At 46.0% G+C, this 23,298-nt stretch overlaps 1 protein-coding gene across 3 annotated transcripts in view; it reads left to right on the forward strand.

Annotated features, from left to right (window-relative positions):
• Window positions 1-224: 224 nt before the first annotated feature.
• ARID5B (AT-rich interaction domain 5B) overlaps window positions 225-23,298 on the forward strand; it is a 116,015-nt gene continuing 92,941 nt past the window's right edge. The window contains exons 1-3 of one of the 3 annotated variants that reach the window (XM_063164039.1): window positions 243-303; window positions 476-736; window positions 13,732-13,957. In XM_063164039.1, the coding sequence (XP_063020109.1) occupies window positions 283-303; window positions 476-736; window positions 13,732-13,957 (508 nt within the window). In that variant the 5' untranslated portion in view covers window positions 243-282. Of the gene's footprint in view, window positions 304-422; window positions 737-13,731; window positions 13,958-23,298 lie in introns of those variants that run through there. The other 2 variants (XM_063164040.1, XM_063164038.1) reach the window with 2 other exon arrangements.

The raw sequence follows: 23,298 nt of genomic DNA on the forward strand, positions 1-23,298 counted from the left end.
CCCGGCCCGGGCGGGCGTCGGGAGCCCGGCCGGCGTCGGGTGGCGCCGGCGGCGGGACGCGGCGGGGCGGCGGCGGGGCGGCGGAGCGGGGGGCGGGCGGCAGGGGGGGGCGTCGCCGCGCGCGGCGGGGCGGGAGGCGGCGGCGGCGGCGGGGCGGCGCGGGGGCGGCGGCGGCGGGGGGCGGCGGGCGGCGGGGCCGGCTTCGCCCTGCCAGGACCTGCCGGGCTCCATTCACGCCAACAAGTTTGGGAGAATGTTGAGTTCAATCGCGCCGGAGCCGCGATGGAGCGCAGCGCACTGCAGGTACCGCGCCGCCCCGCGCCCCCGCCCCGCCCCGCGCCCCCCGCCGCCGCGGAGCCCCCTCCCTCCCTCCCGCGCTCCCCTCCCGCCGCCCTCTTCCTCCTCCTGCCCCTGCGCGGCGCGGCGCGGCGCGGAGCCGGCGCTGATGCCGCTGCCGTGTTGTTGTTCCCCGCAGTGGGTCGGCGCCCCGTGCGGCTCGCACGGCCCCTACGTCTTCTACAGGGCGTTCCGCTTCCAGCGCCGCGGCGGCGGCCGGGCGCGGGTCCTCTCCCTCGGCGACTTCTTCTTCGTGCGGTGCCGCGCGGAGGAGCCCGCCTGCATCGCGGAGCTGCAGCTGCTCTGGGAGGAGCGCACCAGCCGGCAACTTCTCTCCAGCGCCAAACTTTATTTTCTCCCCGAGGACACCCCCCAGGGCAGGACCAGTGACCATGGCGAGGTGGTAAACGCGGCGCCGGCCCCCCCTTCCCCCGCGCCCGTCCCCACCTGCATGCCCGGGCTCGGCTCCCCCCTCTCCTGGCTCCCCCCACCCGCGTCCCCCTCCCCGCCGTGCGTGGCGGGGCAGCGCGGAGGGGCCGCGCCGTCGGGGCGCACCGGTGCGCGCTGACCGGGAACTTGTGCGGGAGGGGGGAAGGAGGGAGGGGGTCGGGGTGCGGGGCGGCCCCGGCCCGGCGGGCAGCGGAGTGTGTGCGGGGCTCGCCCTATCCTTCTGCTTAACAACAACAAAAAAGCCAACAAAACAAAAAAAACCCGAAAGCAAAACACACGGAAAAGCGGGGAAAAAAAACCAACACGTTGCGGGGATTTCGATATTGTTCGGGGCTTTTTTTAAGTATTCGATATGTTTAAGAGGGCGGAAATTACGAAATGGAGGCAGAGGGAGATCAAACGCTCTCTTGCTGGCAGGGACGTGTTGAATAAAGTGATAAATGACAGGTACGGGAATAATACATTCAAATAACTTGCAGATATGCCTGGGCGTATTTCGGAGCCGCCGCGCTCCCGGCGCAAACGCGCTGCGCGCCGGCACCCTCCGCCGGCGGCCGCGCAGCCCGGGATGGGGCCGCGCAGCCCCGCACCGCCCCGCCCCAGCCCCGAGCCCTCCCGTTATCTGCTTTTCAAATTCATTGCTTCAGTCTGGGGCGGGGGACGGGTGAGGTGCCCAGGCAGGGGGCTGCGGGGATGGCGAGGGTCCCCGAGAGGGGCTGGAGACCAGGCGGGAGGGGGACGAGATGTTTTGGGGGAACTTCTGTTGGAGATGCCGGGGGTTGGGTCCAAGGGCGGGGGGGGCTGTCCGCAGGAGCTGTTTCGGAGGCACGCGTGGCTGTAGGTGCCGGCGTAGCCGTGTACCCGCACACACGCGTACGCAGCCGAAACGCGTCTCGGAGCCACCTTCGCTCGCTGCCACCTCTTCACTTTAATTTTCTGTGCGTGCCGCTGAGATAAGGGAGCCTTTTCCTAAGAATCAGGGAGATGACAGTGAGCAATGGATGCTCTGAAATTGCCCGTGGTGACTATTTAAAACTGTGCCTCTGCGTGTCTCATGTGTGTGTAAAATGAAAGATATTTGGAAGGGAGGGGGGTGGGGAAAGGGACACAAATCATTTTAATACGCCTTAATGATCAGCTCATGTTACTGTGGTAGGAACATCAGAGAAAATTAATCCTACCATTACGAGTAAAACACTGCTCCGGTACGAGAGTTCTCAGCTGCATGTACCTTCCTAATAATACGCACGATTTTATTTATTTTTACATGCAAACACCGCTAGTAATTAGCCGTGTGATTATACTTGTGCATTTCATTGCGGCTTAACTGATGTCATTCTGCATTATTCAACCATATGAAAACAATTTTCAATTAAGATAATGGCACGCCTTGAAATTATGCAAATGCCGGCCGTATTGTGTAGAATAATTATGACAAATGTAAAGCAGGTAAAAAGTTTCCTAATGCAGTTGTGTTTTACACCCCGGTGATGTCATTTCCCCTCTGGCCTAAGTTAGTCATTCATTAGCAGAGTAGCAGCAACAGCAACAGCTCTGAGTGATACTTCTCTGGCAGGGAGCCTACAGAAACCGGCACTGAGAGCCAGGGCCTAGAGAGGGCAACATAACACTCCCATTAAGAAATGTACTTTGTTTTCACTTACTCCATTAACTTGTTTATAGACATAGGAATGATTTTTTATGATCGACTTTTAATAGTTTGGAACAATCCGAGCAGTGCTTGGGGATGTGCAGGCAGCAGAGAGACAAAAAGCTGGGTGCTGGCTGGCTGGGGTAACTGCTCTCATTGGGGGACAGGGGCAGCTGCTTCCCCATGGCACCCCAAGGTCCCAGTCCCTTTGGTAAATGACACTCATCTTGGTCCCCAGAGGGGCAGCAGGGCCGCCTCTGGGGTCATGGGGCTTCCTAGCTCTGGCCTGGGCCCCGTCTGCAGGAGGAGATGTGGCTCTCGAGTCAGATGCGGCTTATAGCCATCAGAGGGGACCTTATTTGTGGTGTGGGATTGCTGATGGGATAAAATACCTCATTGTGCATTCAGGGAGTAGGGATGGAGTGAGCCCGTGGTTAAGCGTGTGTTGCGAACCTGTGGTGTCCGAGGCAAAGGGTGACGGGGCTGTCACTGGAATTGTTGGGGAGGGGAGCAAGTGGCTGAATTGCAGGCTTGTGATTGAGCCCACCAGAGATTTAGGCACGGTCTCCAGCAGCTACCTGCGCTAGCAGCGTGATTAATAGAAGCAGCTGGCTGCCTGTTTTCAGTAATAGCAGCACTGACACTGTGACAATATTCAGCTAGTGGCTGCAAGGAGGGATGTAATGCTTCTGTTACTCACAAATTTCTGATGGCGTATTTTATCTGATTGCCAAATGTTTGAGCTAATCAGCAATAAGTGTAAATATAAGTCTTTTTATAGCTAGCTGAATTCATCATCCAGATTTAAATATAACTCTTGAGTGCTGCTGAAACCGGATGTTTCCATGCACTGCCCAGATCCAGGGAAGGTTCAAGCCCAGGTGTGCTTCCGCTTCGGTACCCTTCTTTCCACCTAAGGCTCAGCATCCCCATCACCACAGTGGAGAAACTCCCTTTTGATGCCAGGAGCTGACAGAGATTGTTTCCCAGGGACTCTCAGTGGATGGTGAATGTGGGATGGGGCTGCTCACATGCAGCAGGTACGGGTGCTTCTGACCCTGATGCTTATTGCGTCCTAAGGAGACATGCGTGAAGAGCATGTCCTGGGACCAGCTCAGGCATTATGCTCAGACCAGGGGTAGAGACACTTTTTTAAGAGCAGCAGGGCCTGGGAGGCCACTGCTAGGTGAACTAGAAGAGTTTTGTGCTGCTTCACTGAAAACTTTGTTGCTGCTTCCAAAACAGGGTAGGCTGGGCACGCTGCTTCCCACCTCACTATCAAGCCCAGGCACTGCAGCAGGTGCAACGCTGGCCAGAGAGCCAGTGTCTCTTCCCCCCAGCAGGGAAGAAGTGATTCTCCTCCATTCCTACAGAGCCATTACCAAAACAGGGTCTTTTGGTGGAGGAAGTCACCACCTTGCCTTGATTTTCTCGTTGATTCTGGTCTGGTGGGGTCCCGTGTCACCTTCCGCATGGGCAGGGAAGATCTCCTTGATGGCAGGTGCCTCACACAGGGGTCAGAACACGACTGCCTGGAGGCCTATGAAGATCCAGAGGGAGCACCTTTAAGGGCACCCCATTGTGTTTGAAGCAGTTTGATGGGGTGCATGTGGAAAGCAGGCCCCAGCTTTGCTGGCACCCAAGCGTAAGAAGCTGTGTGCTGTCAGAAAGTGCCTACCCAGGCCCCTCGTGCCTGGTCCTGTGGCATTCAGGGGGCACGAGGTGGGCTCACTCTCCAGCTCACAAGGTCTTGGCAAACCTTCCTCCAGCTCATTTACTGTTCTGTGCTCCAAGGGGTGGTGTGGGGTTGTGGAATGACTGACCTTTGCAAAAGCAGTTGTAGAGCAAAATGCTTGTTAGTGCCTTGTGCTTTCATGTTTTTAAAGGTGTTGGCATTAGTTAGACTAGGCTTAAAAATGCATTTCAAAGTTGATATCATTAAGTCCAGGGATGGTATTTGATGTGATGCATACAATTCCTAAAAACCCCTAAACAAGCAGCTAATTCATTTTGCATGGTATGACATTCCCTGCATTGCTCTGCATCGTGGTGAATGCTGCTTCCATTGAGGCTGGACTGTCAGTGGGGATCTGCCTTCGGTTCATTCATAGCAGCAAAGTTTACTACGAACTCATGTTGATTTCATCTCTTCTCCCAAACTGGGGATCTGATGCAATGCTTTTCGCCTTGCAAATAATCCTTACTCATGCAAGTAATTTACATGAGTAAGCGTTGCTCATAGAGAGGAGAGGAGAGAGCTAGTTTCCTGTAATTATTTCCCTAGAAGTATTTTGCATTTTCAGACTAATTGGGGTAAAGGAAAAAAAAGAAGTCACTCCATAAATGTGTGTCATTTATAATTGCAGAAGAGATTCTTCCAGAAAGTTAAGGGAATCAGTGGTTTTGTTCTCTATTCAATTTGGGATAGATGCTGACAGCATCCCTCGAAAGCCTGGTTCATTTTGTTGGGACGCTTGACTTGTGGGGGTCCTACCCCAGTGCCTAAAGGTAGCATAGGCTGGCCCAGGCATGGTGTCTTGTATCAACACTGCTTTATTGCCACCCCCCTAGAAAAATGTGTTACTCCCTTTTTACAGTAATGGATTTTGGTTTTTTTTACAGACGTAGGAATCTGTACGCTCTTATTTGAAATGAGAATAGCCTCGTTTTAGCCTCCACGGTGTGTGCCTTATGCTCGTATCTGTCAACACTGGTAATGGCAACACGTTTCAAACATGCAGATTATGATTATTAAAGGGTGCTTTAAAATCATGCTAATAGCATCAATCTCCACTGTACACTTGCTCAAATTAATTCAGCTTTGGAAATCAGGCACACTGTAATAGCAGTGTTAGAGAAATGGCATTTGTCATAAAATATCGTGGGTTTGGTAATTGCGTATCCAGTCTGTATATTTTTATCTCTCTTGCCACCAGTAGCATATGCTGGCAAAGGAAGGACAGGGCAATGATATTACTCAGAGAAGCCACATGTTGCTAGCCATTAGCCAGCAATCTGGAATATCTAGTCATTTAAGGCAGATTCCTTTAAAAAAAAAAAAACAAACCCAACTTTTTATTTTATTTCCTTTCTTCTTTCCCTCCCCTTCCCTGTGCATTCAGACTGTAAAATACACCCACTGCTTTCCAGAGTTGCTGTTCCCAGTCTGATCAGTGGCACTAAACATTAAACTCTTGTCTTTGGAGAATAATAGGCCTCACATGGTACACCCTCAAGCATGTTGAGATACTGTGCAGGCTGGAAAATAAAAATGTTCTAATTGTGTCTTTTAAATAAGCATAGGAGTGAATTAATTAGACTATATTTTGTCTTTAGTTGCTTAGTTACACAATAGTATTCCTAAGCGCAAGTAAGATAAATTGGCTCTTTTTGTGCTGCTTGTCCCTTAATCATAATTACTGTATTGCTCAGGAGAGTAACGCATACATAGATTTTGCATTTTTAATAATATTCAAACAATATGCGAATGATATAGAAAGTATGTTCTGATTCAAGCTCTCATATGCTTTTATTCGGGAAGAAGTTCTACTGCTATGGGAGCAATATTTGCATTAGTTGCTCAGAGATGTAGTTCTGGGAAATACATAATTGAAATATTCTTGCAATGCTTGTTCTGGCCCTTTCATTCGCATTCAAAATAACAATGCCTTAAGTCTCTGAACAGTCATCCACTCTTGATTTAAGAGCTTTTTTTCTTTGTGTGCGTGTGTTTGTTTGTGCGTGTGCAGTGTGGGTTCACACCCAGCGTTAACGTGCACAGCCTAGACACTGGCGTGATTCATGGTGTTGTATCAAGTTGAGCTTTTTATTTGTAACTAAAATGCAGTCAGAAGGTCAGATGAACATCGGCATTTTATGGCATTAATCCAATGACCTTAATGCTTGGCAGGCGTCCATGTTTCTATGTGAAGGTGCCAGGGTTATAGATAATAAAAGAGTTTGTTTTCATTTTCTGGATATTTTAATCTTTCCTTGCAAAGCGTAGCCTCGGATTTGGGGGGCTTGGGGCTACTCCTGGGGGCCAAAACTTTAATGTCTTACTGGGTTGTTGAACGTTAGCTGCTAATGATGGGCAGATTGATACAGATACTGAACAATGGAAGGTTCTGGCAAGAAACCCCCTAGACATGCTCAGTGGATGTATGTGAAAATTGGCTCCATTGTTCTGCTGTATGAAAAGCAAGTAAATTATTTACAGATATTTGCTAATTAAAGCACATATTGTTTTACCAGCACAATAGAACACAATATAACAAAAGACAAAAGAATAAGCTTGCATAATTTAAACCTGCTAATGCCATGTACTCCTTGTTAAGAAAAAATATAATTATGTAATCTATGAGGAAAGCTTCTCATACTGTAACTGTAGTAGGCAAAATTAGGAATGAATTGCTTGTCAACTTGCCTAAACTAAAACAGCTCTCTGAGATCTGTGAGCTATCTGACGGCAAAACATTTTGACTGAAGCCTATTTTCTATTTGGTCAGAACTTCTATCTGCAATGACAGATATAAATTCAATTTGAACCTCTGGCTGGGAGTGGGAGGAGGGAGAAAAAAACACCCCAGTCACAAAGAAGGAGGCAGAAATATCATGTCTAACTGCTCACAGCCATCCCTCTGTGCACCCCATCTCCACCCCACTTCCAGGACCCCAAAAAGCATCCTGCTGAGACATGGTGGTGTTCTGCCCCAGGTCATTTTGCGTGTCTGGCTTTGGAATTACTGAGTCATGTGGAAAATGCTGCTTGCTAATACAAGGGAAAGCAAAAACCATAGGACTTCACATGCTTCAGCCATGTCCTTTTAATTTGGTCTTTTCTCTTGGTTTTGGACCCTGGAAGAAGAGATGAACACATCAGTGTGAGTTTCAGACAGCTCTGTGCAGCTGTGTTTAGGCTGGGGAAATACCTGTCACCTGAGTTTAACAAGATCATTATAGCCCTTTAAAGTAATTAGGAAAGGATTAACAGATGAAAGATTCTGTCTTGGCCTCTTTAAAATTCTCTAGTGGGCCAGGTAAATTCCTGATCTATGCATGTTTCCCTTCTCAAGGCTCTCCCCATAGGTTCATGGGTGGAAAGCAGTGGTCTCTGTATGTCCCTGTATGTAGGTGCCTCCAGGGAACAGGTCCAGACCCCAGCAGTCAGTTGTGCTCCACAAATCCTTTGGGACAAATCCTCTGTCTGCCCTGGGCTAGGGGGTGCATGAGGAGATGGCCCCAAATGAGGCACTCTGAGCAGGGTCAGGGGAAAGAAAGCTGCTCCTGCCTGTGCCAAGCTCTGCAGCCTCTTGTGAGGCTTCCCTGTCATTCAGTGATCCCACCTGTGGAACAGGAGGAGCAATTCCCACCTGGCAGAGCTGTGCCCAGGTCTGCAGCATGCTTACAGCAGGAGAGTCCTTCGTGTGCCCTGTAAGGGAGGCTGAGCAGGGCACACCCCAGAGCCAGGCCTTTTCCACCACACAGCCAGTTTTTTAGCTAGTTTGTGGTCCTGCAGTCTTAAAAACTTTTGTGCATATTCCCAGCCCACCACTGGCAGTAAGGAGACAGGACCATTTTACTCTAGGGGAAGTCTCTGAGAGTAAATCAGCCCTGTACAAATGCTCTTTCCCCCTTTAGAGCTGAGTATGGTCCCTGAAAGGAGTGCTGCTTTTAGGAGATGCTTCTGGAGACCTGGGTTCAGGTTCCTGAGTGACTTTGGGTGGGTGGGTTAGGGCTGAACTGAGATGACCTGGTTTCTTCTGCTGTCCCAGTGCCCTGATAGTGTCTGGATGGCAGAGAAGAGCTCTGGACTAAAGACCGTGATCAGGAGACCTTTTGTTTTAACTGTGCTGTCAAACAAAGCTGATGGTACTTCCCTCAAACATCCAGGTAAAAGCCTTCCTGTGGGAGAGGTGCTTATTGGCAGTGAGCTCCCTCCTTCCCTTCTGCATGTCTGCAGCATGGGCTCCTGCTCCTCAAAGGGGTCTAGAGCAGGGAACTGGATTCCTGAGTCAAGAACTGCCATGTTACATACACATGGTACGGGAAGGTCCTTTTCACTTCAATTGCAAATCCCTAAAATATATGTGGGGTGTAAAACCAGCCCAGGATAAGGGCTTTATGCCCAAATGAAATAACAGTTCTGTTATCCCTGGTGAATGCAGTCTGTAAGAGTCACACTGTATTTTTTGCTCCTGTGGATGAATGTGTTTTCATCAGCAATGTACTGGGTTGTAAAATACGCATCCCCAGCTATCTACTGTGCTAAAGATTTCACAGAAAAGGCTTGAAGATGTTTTCTAATGCAAATCATACTGATCAGATAAATGACATGCAGTGTCTCCTGTAATTATCAGCAAGAGTTTTTACAGTACATCTCCTGTTTCTCTCTAGGCCACATATTTGATGTTAGGAGACTGCCAAGCAGGTGTTTGACTCACTCATGCTCTCCAGAATTCCTTAAATGACCTCTGGAACTACTGGAGTGAAAACAGTCTCAGCATGTCAAAATTTTGAGATATCTCAGTTGCTGTAATTCTTTTAAGGCTGCCTCAATGTCTCTAAAATATAAATCTTTTCTAGTTATTGGCAATGAGTAAGGAGTTGTGATGTACCGTATGTGGGTGTGCAATCAAGATGTATGACCTCCCTGTGCTGCCCTGTGACTCCCTGCCTTGTAAGAGTTAATATTTCTTCTAAAAAATAATTATCTGCTTTAAGCTATTATAACTACCTGACCTGTTTCTCTGAATATAGGCATTTCAGCCATCTGCTGAGTCAGGCAATATAGCATTCTGTGCTTTCACGAGGCTGTGATGGTTGCTTAGACAACAGTGACATAATATTTAAGCATAATGGCTCTCGAGAAGATGCTGTCCTCTTCTCCCTGGATGACTTCTCTGGAAATGCAAATCCAGTATGCTCTTAAAAAAATAAGAGATGGATGAGAAGGGTTTGTGTGACCATCTTTCTTAACCATCTCCCCATTTTCTACTTGATAGGTGAAAGAATTGTACTGTGCTCAGAAGTCTTACAAGACATGCTAAAATTACAGGCTGACTCAATAACCATTTTTATAGAAGCAGCTAAAAAAGTGCCTCTTTCTATAGTCAGTGCTTATTTAGAGATTTAGACAACATTATGGCTGAAACCATTGGTCCATTGGGCCATTGACCAGTTGGTCAGGTCCACTGGATAAAATCTTATTCCTGAGCAGAGTTGAAATCTCTGCTGGTTGTTTTCTCTTCTTGCTGTAGCAGGAAAAAATGGTAATTAAAGACTTAACTGTGGCAATGGAGACCTCATAAACATATCACTTCAGAGCATAGCTAATACATGATGAGTTGATTTTGTATAGATAGAGATATATATGCACTGTTTGCTATGTGGGTGGTTTTTCATGTTTACACAGAGATATAATTATGAATGACATGAAGGTTATACAGCAGATTTCTTTAATCTTCTAAAGGTTTGTTAGTCATGTGTCACTGTGTACCTGGTTTTTATTTTTTCAACATCTGTATTCCTTTGTCATCTTGTTGAAGGGCTTTCTCTGGAAGGGCTGTGGCAGCAGATAGTGGTTGATACCACAGGGATATAGGAGCTCCTGTGGCTGGCAGAGCTCTGCAGGTCCCAGAGCAACTTTTGTTGTGACACGGGGCTTAACCAAAAAGGAGAAGGACCCCTTTGTCACCTGCTGCTCTAAAAAACCCCCCAAACACCGCAGCAGTTTGGGATTGAGTGCTTGGAAAGGTTGCTGAAGAATGTACGAAAGCGTGGCAAGGCACATTGAAATTGCGGAGCTGGTTAGATAGTTGGGTGACCTCTGGGTGCTGTGGTGCAAGGGCAGGTGACCTCTGGTGTCAGCAGACTCCCAAGATGTGGGCAAGACAACCCCGCTGGAGCTGCCTGCGGCTCGGGCTGCTCCAAAAGCAGAGACTGGAGCCCCTGCCATGCCTGGCTGGGTGACCAAGTAGAGACTGGAGCCCCCTGCCACGCTGGCTCAGGGTTTGCACGGTGAGGCGCTGGGGTAGGAGCACCCCTGGAGATGCACGAGGCCTGCAGGCTGATCCGCAGCGTTTGAGGAGCACTTGAGGAGTTGGGAAGAATGTGGACAATTCTGTGTGAACTGGGTCACAAGTGAGTGCTGAGGGAAGGAGCAGGTCTGTCCAGTCCTGCTGTGTGACGGGCAGGGCGGCCCAAGGCAGGCTCTGAGGCGGTTCAGGTCCTTTTTCCATTTCCCGCCTAAAAGTGAACTAGGCCGCGTTTCCCTGGTGCCGCTGTGGGGATCCCTGGCAGTACCCGGGGAGGACAGGGATTTAGGGCCAGCCTGGTGCCTTGGGGACAAGGATTTGGGGCCAGCCTGGTGCCTTGGGGACAAGGGTTTGGGGCCAGCCTGGTGCCTTGGGGACAAGGATTTAGGGCCAGCCTGGTGCCTTGGGGACAGAGATTTGGGGGCCAGCCTGGTGCCTTGGGGACAAGGATTTGGGGCCAGGCTGGTGCCTTGGGGACAAGGATTTGGGGCCAGGCTGGTGCCTTGGGGACAGAGATTTGGGGGCCAGCCTGGTGTCCTTGGGGACAGGGATTTGGGGCCAGCCTGGTGCCTTTGGGGACAGAGATTTGAAACGTAGCTGCTGCAGGGGTGACCAGCTGTCCTTGGGGACAAGGCTGGTGTGGAGGTGGCCGGGTGGCCCTGACAAGGGGCCAGCAGCTGTGGAGGGAGGTTTAGCCCAGAGCCCTTGTCACAGCACAGGGACAGCGTGGACTCCTTCTGTGTTTTGTATTTGTGCTGGGCTGCTCCCTGGTGCCACCCTGGGCACCCCTTTGCACGCTGTGGCTGCATTTGGATGCTTGGTGTCACTTTGCAGAGGGCTGAGGGGTGGCAGAGAGTGGCATTTTTGCTGTGTCTTTGTTTTTCTGGCCCCTCACATCCGTGTGGGGATGCTGAACACCTCAGATTCCCGTGGCTGGATGTGCTGCTGCCACAGGAAACTCATGGCTGGGCTGTGCTTTCCCCAGCTCCCCAAAAGGTCCCCTGCTCCCCAAAAGGTCCCCTGCTCCTGCCTCTACAGTTCCCCCTCCACGACAGCCTGACAGAGTGCACCAGTATCGTTTCACCCTTGGTACAGTAGGGCTTTTGGGGGGGATTTTTGTGGTATTTTTTGGTTTATTTTGTTTTGTTGTTGTTGTTTGTTTGTCTTGTTTTTTGGTTTTTTTTTTTAATTCAGTTTCTTTTTCCTCCCGTGTACGCATCATGTGCGTGTGTGCGAAGGTTGCATTCTCAAAAACAAGTTTATTCATTGATGATGTAATAGTGATTGTACTTTTCTTTTGGTTAATAAATTGTCTGCTCGGCTTACTTTGTATGCCAGCCAAAATTAGTCATACCAGTTCTTGGAAAGGATATGAAGAAACTAGTAATTGAAATCATAATCATTTGATCATGAGAGCTATTTGGAAAATAATATTTTAACCAGAAGCATGTCTGATCTCCAAGTCAGGTTTTTGTTGGTTTTTCAGGTTTTTTTTTTTAACTGCTGCTAAGTAGATTTCTCTGGTATGGAATATGAGAAATTGTGTAGTAGCTGGTGGTGGTATTTGACACCCTAAGAGAGGACTTCATCCAGAAATTGCTGAGACTGTCTGCAGGCAGCCTGATATTTATATATATGTATTATTTTTTTCCATCCTGACATTTAATAATCACCATGTAATAGCTATAAAATGCATAGCAACTACAGCTTTTTTATTTCAAGTGGATGGTGTAATGAAATTGGGTGAAACCATCCATTGAAATTGTACTTTGTAGTACCCAGTGCTTGTTTACAAAGTATTGACGTTTGTCATAAACAGAGATTTAAAGCATCACTGTTATTGTTTGTTGTTTGGTGGAGGCTCTTATGCTGTGCAGTGATAAAGGAAAAGATTTTATTACAAGCTTGCTTAGCATATAAACATGCTGTTCACTTCTGACCAAATATTTGTTGTTGCACTAAATGTAATGAAGGTGCCTGCTTTTATAAAACAGTTTTGTATTATATAAGGAAGAGAGGAATATCAGATCTGGTTTTTTACTAGAATTACTTCAGGTTTTGTATTGTATGCGACTTGTCACAATAAAGCTGTTTTCTTTTTTTTTTTCCATTGAGCATTTCCATTTTATTTCCTGAGGAATGTGTTCAGTGGACAAAAAAAACACACAGAGAGAATCAATCGTGCTTTTCCCTTTGTTTAATAACTCAAAGAATTTCTCTCCCCTTTGCAAATACTTATGTTTATTTGAGAGAAAAATTGGATTCTGGTTTATTTATTGCAAGAACCTGAAACCTTATTTAGTGTTAGAAATGTGTCTTGGGCAAGGTGTGGTGTACAGCTAGCTCTTGTTACAACATAAATTATTTCTGCTGTTTTAACAAAAAAACTCTGGAGTGTATCTTGCTGGATATGTATGTTTGTTTGTTTATTTTTTGAGGCTTTCTTGATCCCTTGCTCAGTGGAGTCAGCTGTAAAATATTCTGCTTATTCATCATGACTGAGAGGAGTTGATTGTTTCCTGGAAGGTTAAAATCCAGCAATTAGGACTGTTTAATTTAAGTGTATGTTCTGGAGGCTAAACTAAGTTTAAGTGCTCTTCTTAGAATGTATGTTTTAGAAGGGGGGAAAAAAATTACAGTTCTGATCTTGAAAAAGGTTTTAAGAAACATGAGAATGTGCAAGTTTCTTTTGGTGGGAAGCACATTTATGTAGTATTTCTTTTGGGATTACATCACAGTTTTATTTAATTTTAGGGACTAAAGTTAAATTCAATATTTGTATATAAGCCAAGGGAAAATGTACCATAAACATAGGAATTTTCTGGTGAGTCAGAGTTCCAAGAATCTGAGATTTACTTAGTCCATTTATTTCAGGACTAACTATAACCATTAGTCATCCAGCCATGAATTTTTACATTTGCAGCTAATTGCACCTAAAAAGCATCTTTCCCTCAAGGCTTTGGGTTATACAGAATGTGATTTGGCAACCTGCATTTCAAATGCCTTTTAGGATCATTGCCCTGGTTCTAGAAATTGTCTTTAGATGCTGTATATTTGCTTCAAGTAAACAACTAATATTTCCACTTAGGTGGCAAGAGGAATAAATTAAGCACTAGCTATTCTGTGATACAGAAAAATTACTCAGCCTGCAGCAAGACAGGCTTTTGCAGGAGTCAGTGCAGGATGATATTACTGGTTTCTCAGTCATCAGGGAGCCCAGAGTGACATGTTGTATTCTCATCTGATCACTTCTCGCAGGATGAAGTTATTGCTGTTTCAGAAAAAGTGACTGTGAAGCTCGAGGACTTGGCAAAATGGGCACAGTCGGATTTCTCCAAGTGGAAGTGTGGTTTCCGGGCTGAGCCGGTCCAGCCCATGGATGTGGGGAAAAATGGGCAGAAAGAGGCCTTGACAAGATACAGACAATCCACACTGAACAGTGGCTTGAACTTCAAAGATATTCTGAAGGAAAAGGCTGACCTTGGTGAGTATCCCTTACTCTCTCTTGTGGGAAGGGGCCTGTGGGAGAGTATCTTTTGAAAACAGATGAGCCTGATCCTGCCATGCCACTGCAGATTCCCAAGGTATGTCTGAGCCTGGGGCAGAGGTGTGGCCATGAGATACCTGTGTGGGATGAGTGGTGGTAGTGAGCTCATCTCCAGTTCCTTGCAGACTGGTGTGGGGTAACACTGTGATACCTGTCTGTATGGCCCCGAGCACTGCAGCTCAAACCCTGCAGATGTGCATACAAATAATTGTCCCAGGCTCTCCCTGGGGCTCTGCAGCTGGGGGATCAGGTCAGAGCTGAACACTGTGGGGAGAGCAGGCTGATGTCTTCCTAGGCCTCCTGTGAAAGGCAGGGATGAGCAAAGGCCTTTCACTTGTCATGTCCCATCTTCCAGGAGCTCATAGGTGCTCCTGCTGCTTGCCCTGACTCTGTATGGCTGGCTCTGTGTCACATTCAGCAGGGATGTGTCCCTTCCATGGTGTTTCCTTCTCAGCTTTATGTTGCTGCAGGGCTCTGTGAGCACCCCACTGTCTCCATACACAGCCCTGTGCTTTCTTCAGCCCTGTCTGTTTTCAGAAAGGGAGTTGGTAGCTCTGCTGCTTTGGGTGGTTGCAGACAGGCTTGCAGCTGTGGGACTGCTTTGTTGCACAGGCACTCACACCTGTAATGCCTTGGTGGCTTCCCAGGTCCAAGGGAGATCAGTCTTCTCTTGGTAAACGTGCCTGTTTGTGGGATTAGGGCCTTGGATGTGTAACAGCTGTCAGAGATGACACTTAGAAGTGCATACCAGGGATATTTCTCTCTTCTGCCAAATTTTTAATAAATGTTCCATGTTTGAAAAGCATCAAGTTTAGGCCATAATGTGTGAAAAGGTAAGAAAGTAAGAGCTAGGCCTGATGCATTTGAGGACATGCTTTTGTATCTATGTGAACAGGAGTGCAGGGCCAAGTTCTGTTTTATAGTGTCATGACTAGGTTGGCATGGAAGCCAGGTTACATGAAGCTGAAGATCTATCTTGGAAGATTTATCTTCTGCATCTCATTTTTCTGATCTTATCAAATGGTGAAATGATTGTGTCAATTTCACATGTTACCATTAGCTGTGTAGGTTGGAAGATTCAAGTACAATTGGAAGTTGATCTTGTTTTTCATTGCATGTCCAGGGAAAAATTAAGCCATGCAATTCTTTCTCTCTTTGCTTTTCTCTGTGGTTTCTTCTAGTTCATAATTACATGCAGTAATTTTCTCTGCTATTGCCCTGGTATCTTTATGCAGTACATTTATTTGCATTTGTTTGTTGTGTCAGAAGAATCTTAATGTTTTTCAGACAGAACTTTTGTGTGCTAATGTTTTCTTGTTTTTGTTTTCAACAAACAAAAAACTCCTTGTGGTAAGTTTTGAAATTGCTATTATCTACCCTAGGAGCCAGAGAAAATTATCTTTAAGCCCAAGGCTTATAGTTGCATGTTAAGCCTTTCAAAGTAGGGGTTATACTGAAAACGCTCACGGAATGCAAACTATATGGTATAATTTTGATAACCCCACATTCTGATGTTGCTCATTTTCAGTTGCTGGCTCTGGCTTTATTGTTGCATTGGGTTTTTTTGTTTTTTTTTTTTTTTTTTTTCCTGTAGAAAAGGGAATTTTGGCTAATGTTTGGTTATGACTGCCTTTATCTTCATAATGACTGGTTGACAGGAGTGAAACCAAAGGTTCACAAAGACCTGTAGCTGACTAGATACATTGATATAGACAATTGATCCTGCCTATTAAGGGAATCAATTCATTTCCTAAATCTAGTATTGAGATTACTTTTTTACCATTTGAAAGAGCCAAGAATTTAATCCTATTTTGCCTCTTGGATCTGACACAAAAACTCAGAAGAATGGTGATCTTTGAAACTGGTGGAGCAGCCCTAGTTGGTGTCCTGTAGGCAATCCATGAGCTCGGGTGTTTGTTTCATCTGTGGTGAGACAAAGAGGATTTACTCTCTTGTTCTGAGTGGTTGGTCAGGGTTGACATTGCTGTGGGAGTTGTCATGTCCCCAGCTGGAGGCAGATGTGGGGTGTCTGAGGTGTTTGAGCTGCTGATGTTGTCTCTTCTCTGCTGTCAGAGGGCAGCTTTACTGCCTGTTGGGACGTGTGCCCACAGACCTTTTCCAATCCTCAGTGCCAACAGAGCAGCGCTCTGCTGTGGTGATCAAAAGATTTATTAGCAATCACTTCTGCAGCAGGTCCCCAGCACAATGGGATGGGGTAGTCTTTCCTCTTAAAATAGAGCTGTAAGAGGAGCACAGTGCACTGTCACACAAAGGTCCCTCACTTGGTGCTGGTGTTTAACCCTGGCTGTAGGTGAGGAAGTTGCTGAACCAGGTGTTGAAAAGGCCCAGATAAACAACATGATCTCCTGGACTCCTTTTTTTCCTATGAAATGGCATGTTTCCATTACAGAAAAATTCCATAAAAGTGAGTAGATTCTGTAGCTTTTCCTACTACATGTTTTTGAATCAAGCTCTAAAATGTAATAGGAAATTATATCCCTAGCAAAGAGCTCAAAAAAGCTTTACAGAAGAAACAAAACCAGTTTTCACACATTATCCAGGAGTGGTGGGGAGTGAAATAACCCGGATGAAATGAAAACATGGCTGATACAGACCCAAAGAAGTGTCACTGTGCAAACATACTTAATTAAACACGCTGCTGCTGGGAGGAGGGCAGCTTCAGACAACAACCAAGCAAAGTGAGGCCTCGTGTGAGCAGTGTGCACCCTGTGCCATGTGTTCAGTGGCACTTGCTTAGCCAAAACTAAGGCAACACCTGGTTAATCCACAACCTGTGGAAGCCATGAACCTATAATTGAAAGTCGACCCTAATTCAAACAAGGTCGATCTGTCTCCTTTTTTTGTTCTCTCTTTCTTCTCTTTTGTTCTCTTCCCCCTCTTTTCTCTTTTCTTTTCCCCCTCTTTCTTTCCTCTTTGCTGTTCTTTTCTGCAGAAACTGTTGGGTTGGGTTTTTTTCCTGTAAAATACTGTTGTTTTTATCACTAGTGAATTATGCAGAACTTTTCCTTAGGACTGTATTAAATAAAAGATCGTGCAATAGCATTTTTTGTGTGAGCTTCAAGATTTCAGCCTGAAAAATGATTTTTAAGAATTATTTCTTTCTGCCTGTTGAGATATTTATGTTATACAGTCTGTCCCTTTCTACAAATATGTCAATACTGAATGCTAGCAGTTTATGTCTTAAGACTATTTATAGCTTTCTGAATATTTCTTTCAAATGTTGAGGAAAAATAAAGAGCAACAACAATGCAGCATATAAAAATAGAGTTGCTCAGGAATGTATTATTCATAATGAACATAAGAACCTGTTTTTCCAGAAGAATTGGTCTGATAAAATCATTCACTGCTGAGGCCGCTAGTTATTTATTTTTGTCTTTAGAATTATTTAGGGAATTTTTCTTTGTAATAAATGGACTTGTATACCCATATTTGGTAAACCAGTGGGAAGTCACCAAATGAGGAATTATTTCATTTTACGAAATGTTTAACAACTAAGCAATGTAAACACTATCGGTTAAATATGGCAAAGTTGCATATTTGTATTCCTTGGGCTATAGTTCAAAAAAAAATTCAAATTATTTTATATAACATTGCTTCTTACAGACTTCCTTTAAGTGAAGTATGAAAGCTGCAGTGTAAGCTTTATTGGCCTATAAATATGTCATTATAGTTGGACTACATTTATATGCTTTGGATTGTTGTTTAAGCCAAGAAAATATGTCTCTACAGGTTGACTTTTTATTGAAACCCTTTGAGGCATACAACAGAATGTATTTTAGGCCAAGGTTATTAAAACAGCATTTTCATTTTTGCAGCAGACTCATTGTCAATTATGCTGCCACAAACTGTCTGTGGATAGGCAGTTATGAATGGTTTCATCTCTAAATGTGTCTTTAGAAAAAGAAATAAAAGATAGAGGAATCAGAGCTGAAATTGAGAGAAGAGACTGAGGGGAAAATGACTGAATTTAGTGCTCGCCAGCTCTGCTGGTTTGGGTTAGGCTGAGCTGCAGAGCTGCCTGGGTTTAGCCATGGAACAAATGGCCACTGTGCCTGTGCTGGGCCAGGGAGGTGGGAGCTGTGCCACAGGCAGGCAGTCTGCAGCCCTCTGGCTCTGTCGTGGCACAGCTCTGGGTTTGGTCCCCAAGCTGGCATTGCCACTCTTTTTATCCATCCTCTGTGGGTGTATGCCAAAATGGGCGGTGCAGGCTCCTGCACTGCAGTGTTAGTAATGGGATGGGCAAGTTCTGGTGAACTGAAGGGGTTTTGCTGCACTTACTTCTTGTTTGTTCAGGTCCAGCAAGGGGAAACCCAAAGAAAATTTAACAATCGGTTCTGTCCTGTCATTCATTCCCCACAGTCATGCATTTGAGGGTATAAAATCTGGATCTTTGCTCCCTGTGAAACCCAGGGAGATCAACTACTGCTCCTAGCTGAGGTGTATATTCTAGCAGTCATACTTTTCTCATCTGTAGTTTTCCAGCAGTGGCTCCTTTGAACTCCCCAGAGAAGCTTGCTGGGCAGAGCTGGGTGCTGCAGGACTGGGTCACCCTCTCACTTTCTCATCTTTACCAGTCTCATAATTTGCCTATCTTCACTTGGAAGATCGCAGTTCCTTGCTGGACCTTGTGTTGCCATTCAAATTGGCCAGTCCCCAGCACACTGCAGCGAGTTGGGAAGGATAGGCAGAGCAGGGATGAGCTGTCTTTCTGGAAGGTGCCAACCACACAGCTCCCAGCCCCAGTGCACACTGGGCTGTTGCACTGCCCTTCCAGTTTCTCTTGCCAGTGGCCTTCCAGCAGGTGTGACTTCCCCAGATGAGGATTATCAAGTTATAATGTAGTCAAACTGTGCCATTATCAGAACTGATAATCTGCAGCTGTAGCGTGTTCAGACACTTGTGGTGATTTCTGGTCTGACGCTGACTCTCCTTTTTCATTGTGTGTCGCGTGCTGCTCAGTTCAGGCTCACCTGGCTTAACTTGATGCAATAATTTTCTGACCAAGTAATCATTAGCTATTTAGAGTACAGCCACTCTGCATACTTTGTGCCTAAATCATGCCTCTCTTCCCCTCCCACTCTTCTCTGTCTGCGCTCTTTGCCTCTTCTTGTGCCTTCCTGTCCTCATTGCCCTAGTTGAATGCCATTCTGATCTTGATAAAGTTCCTCTAAGTGTCCCATTATCCCATTTTCCCCTCTCTACCCTTGTGCACCGTATGTTGTTTTTTGTCTTGTGGGTCAGAGTGACCTCTCTAACTCATTTTACCCAGCCCAATTGATACAGTCCTTTGCCATAGATGAGGCTATTACCTGACTCGTCTGTTGTGCTCCATGGAGCCTGAATAGAGGAGGACAACTCCCTTGGGAAAAAAGAGGCTGTGGCCTGGCTTTTCTTCTATGTTTGTGCAGCTTATAGCACATGCCAGCACTGCTGCAGCAGGACAAGAGCACTAGGCTGTGGAGCAGGAAGCTCTTTTGGGGTGACTGTTCAGAGAGGGTGTGAAGCAGGAAGGCTTCATTTGGTTCAACACCTTCTTTTGGTTTAATTACTGCTTACCTTTGGTGTTAACATGTTTGGGATCAGAGATAACCTGAGGTGCTGAGCAGACAGACAGAGATAAATATTTGTTTTATTACTGGTCAACCAGTTAGTTTAACAAATACTTGTTGGCTTCAGTTGTTGGCTGCCTCTTTAGTGCTGAAAGGTGATGCAGTCATTAAGTCCAGTGTACTTCCAATATTTCAGTCCTGGAGAAGACCCTATCTTCAGTAGCATTTTGGGGCTCCCCCTACTCAGTTGCCCCTCTCTCCTGAGCCGCTGCTGCTCTCCTCTGCACCTTCCTCCACCTCCCTGGAAGGAGGTTGTTGGGGTCCTTCCAAGGTTGTCTGTCCTTCTTTCAGCCACTTGTTTGCCTGAATAGTGCTGGGATGTTTTAAGTGTTGTTATTTTCTTCCTTACCCTGTGGAGAGCCTACTTCATTGCAAAGGAAGCAGATGAGGGTGAGGTTGGAAACATTTTAATATGCACTGACTATGGAAGCCTTTCAGTCACCACTGGGTTGTGTTGAGCCTCATCTATTTGTGATTCTTGAAAGGAGTTTTAACACTGCTCACCTCAAACTTCAAGCATGCTTTATCTAAGAGTTTTGGATTTCTTATCAAGCTTTGACCTACCTTTCAGCTTTTATAAAAAAGGGGTGAGAGCATCACTGTAGGGGTACAGGATATAAGAAAATAAAGGTAGTATAGAAAGTAATCTTACCCCTAAGGAGTTGCAGCTGAGCCAATTATTAGAGATTAGGAACGAGCCTGACTTTAAAAGGCCACAGCTGTAGCCAATGAGAAGAAGAGTGATATAAAAGAGTGGGCTGGTTGGTTAAAAGGGGAACTGGAGTCAGTTTGCTGCTGTGAGAAGAAGAGTCAGTGCTTAGAGGAGCTGCCTATGAGAAACACAAAGGAGCTATGAAACTCTTGCAATAAGGAGACAGCAGTATGGAACCTTTGCAATATAATGACAACACATCAGCCCTGGAAACTGAGGATGCAATATTTTGTTCTTTGAAATGTGGAGGGTATGCCAAGAAATGTAAACAGAATCCCAGGTTAACTTCCCTCTTGGTAGCCCCTAACTCACAGTGGCTGTTCACGTGGCTGCAGCAGGAATGAGCTAACGTGATTATCAGAATTGTGCTGATAGCCACTGTCACTGTGTCAGCATTTTCAACTATGTATTGGTATGATAGGGTACTTGCCATTCATGTAGAGCTTGGCCATTTGCAATTGCAGTTCTGGTCTATTCAGAAATATCAGAGAAAGAATCACTGCTGAAACCAAGAGGAGGAAGAGTTAAATTTTACTCTCTGGCCTGTGAGGATACAGAACTGCCCCATGTTCTCTTAAAGTCAAAGTTGCAGTAGTTTGCATCATCAGTAAGAGTTTTGTTGCAGCTTCTGGCTGGAACAGGATAGCCTACATAATTACAAAATAAGTAGATAAAAAAAAAAGGACCATTCACAGACAGTGTCAAAGAAGCCAGTGTGGGACAGTGTCCCTTTAAAAATGTTTGATGACTTTTTTTATTTTTGTCTGCTTTTAGCACCGGGATTGACCTTGCCAGGCTGTGTAATAACCCACATGTGTCTGCTCTCCAGGATTTTTTCCCTTCTAGTCACTGTTGGATCTTGCATTTAATTCTTACTGACCATGGGTTTTTGTTTCAGTAACTGGAAACGTGTGTGTCCTGGTGCAGTGCTGCTGTGCTCTGAATCTGACTTTATCTCAGTGTATGCTTTTTTTGGTTGGGTTTTTTTTTTTAAATCATTGGTTTGGAGGGTGCTGTTTTACTCCCAGCCTTCCCTCTACCTGCCGTTCCTGCCCATATTGTGTCTGGGTCTCACAGGGGCCCAGTTTGGGACATCTCTTGTTTTGTGTTGCTGTGCTTCCCTTGCCCAGCCCCATGGAGGGAGGTGATCAGTGGTCTCCTCTGTGTGCCATGGTTAGCTGTGGTGATCCCTCATAGATCACTGATGCCTTTTTCCTGCATTATATCCTTTCCACACAGCCAGCCAAAAATTCCCTGAGTACTAAGATCTGTAAACCCAACACCTATGTAATGTTGTGGTATAGCTGGGTGGGCCCCAAGGACATCCTCTTTTTTCCTGCCTGGCTGCTTTCCTGTGCTGTAATTCTGTGCTGCTGGAGCCCAGGGTTAGAGTCCTGCACCATCTTGGACTCCAGGTGCTCTGTTAATCAAGTCAGAGCTGTCTTCATAGCAGCCCATGGATCATGCTGGCCTGTGACCTGTATGGCTGTGCTGAGGAGCTCAGGCTCTTCTGTGGGTGCTCTTGATACCACGGGCAGATCTGGGTGTCATTTCCCTTGTAGGGAGAAGGAGAAAAGCCAGAACAGATTTACCTACCACCTCCCTTCCATGCCTTCTTGAGTTGCTCTTTCTTGCTCCCATGTCCAGAAAGGCACCTGGCCCTTTGTTTACAGGCGCAGTATGATGTGTGTGGTTTCTTGTTATCTGTTTTCCTAAGTATCCTGGTCTGCTTCTGATTGTGTTGTTGTAGAAAGGCCAGTGCTTTCTCTCTGAGATGCAATATTCCTCTTCTTATAGATGATCTGTCTTGTGTCATGAGAGGTTGTCAGAGAGAGCATCCTTTGTGCATCTGAACTTGAAGGTGGAGATTTGCTTTTTATTCCTTTTTCCTCCTTTTTGAGAAATTGTTTGATAGGACAGAGGCACGCAGGAGTAAAAGCTGTCAGTGAATGGCCATGTCAGCATTTATGGATATATCAGCAACAGCAAGTGGTGGCTCCTCAGCTTGGCGAGGTGGACCTTTGCTTGGGCAAGCAAGGGAAAGTGGGAGGTGGGAACACTAGAAAGAAAGGAAGTTGTTGGACAAGATTGTGGGAAGGGACTTTGCTACAGCAGCTGAGTGGGCAGTAGCAAATGTGCTTTCCCAGCCCAGGGATCTCCTCCAGCACTGTGTATCACCTCTGTGAGCACCAAGAGGGGCTCTGTGGGTACACAGGGGAAGACTGTGGTTCTGGCAGCTTTGCCTTGTTGACTGAGTTTTAAGAGTCTCGGTATCAATTGTGACTGCTTCATCCCTTTTGCTTAATTTCGGTCCTGCTTGTCTTTGCTGGCTTGGTGATCCTTGTGTGATGAGAGCATTGATAGGTGAGGGTGTTTGGGAAGGGAATGGTTAAACCTGGTGTGTCTATAAATTGGAGTGCGGTTTGTGGGAGTGGGTGACAAGGAAAGCATATATTTAAAAATGAAAACAGCATCAGTTGTAACTTACTCGGCAGGTTTTGCATTAGAGAAGCTTGTGGCATAACCTTCATTTACTTCATTTAGTAAAATCTGTACATGTAAAGTAAGTTCCTCCTTAACTTTACTGCTAATAATAATTTGCTTGTAAAAGTGAATCCTCAGCACTGTAAACCTTCAGCTTGGGTCTGTTTTGCTCTGTAACATTGTGAAGGGCAAATAGTTAATGGCATAAAGAGGCTTTTGTTAGTGATAGGTAATGTGTATGTTTTTAGCAGCTTGTGAAAAATCAAGGTGAATTTTTACGTCTGCACAGTTGATATATGTAGAAGCTGAAATTCAAAATAAGCTTCTAGGAGAGCCCACATTTGATTTTCCTAAACATTTAAATATATGTATCACACCCTCATTTTAAGATGCCGGTTAATGACTTTATGAGCATGTTGGCAGCCAGAGCATTACATGTGGTTTGAGAAATG

The sequence above is a fragment of the Melospiza melodia genome, chromosome 9 (genome assembly GCF_035770615.1).
Source record: "Melospiza melodia melodia isolate bMelMel2 chromosome 9, bMelMel2.pri, whole genome shotgun sequence".
Lineage (NCBI taxonomy): Eukaryota > Metazoa > Chordata > Aves > Passeriformes > Passerellidae > Melospiza > Melospiza melodia.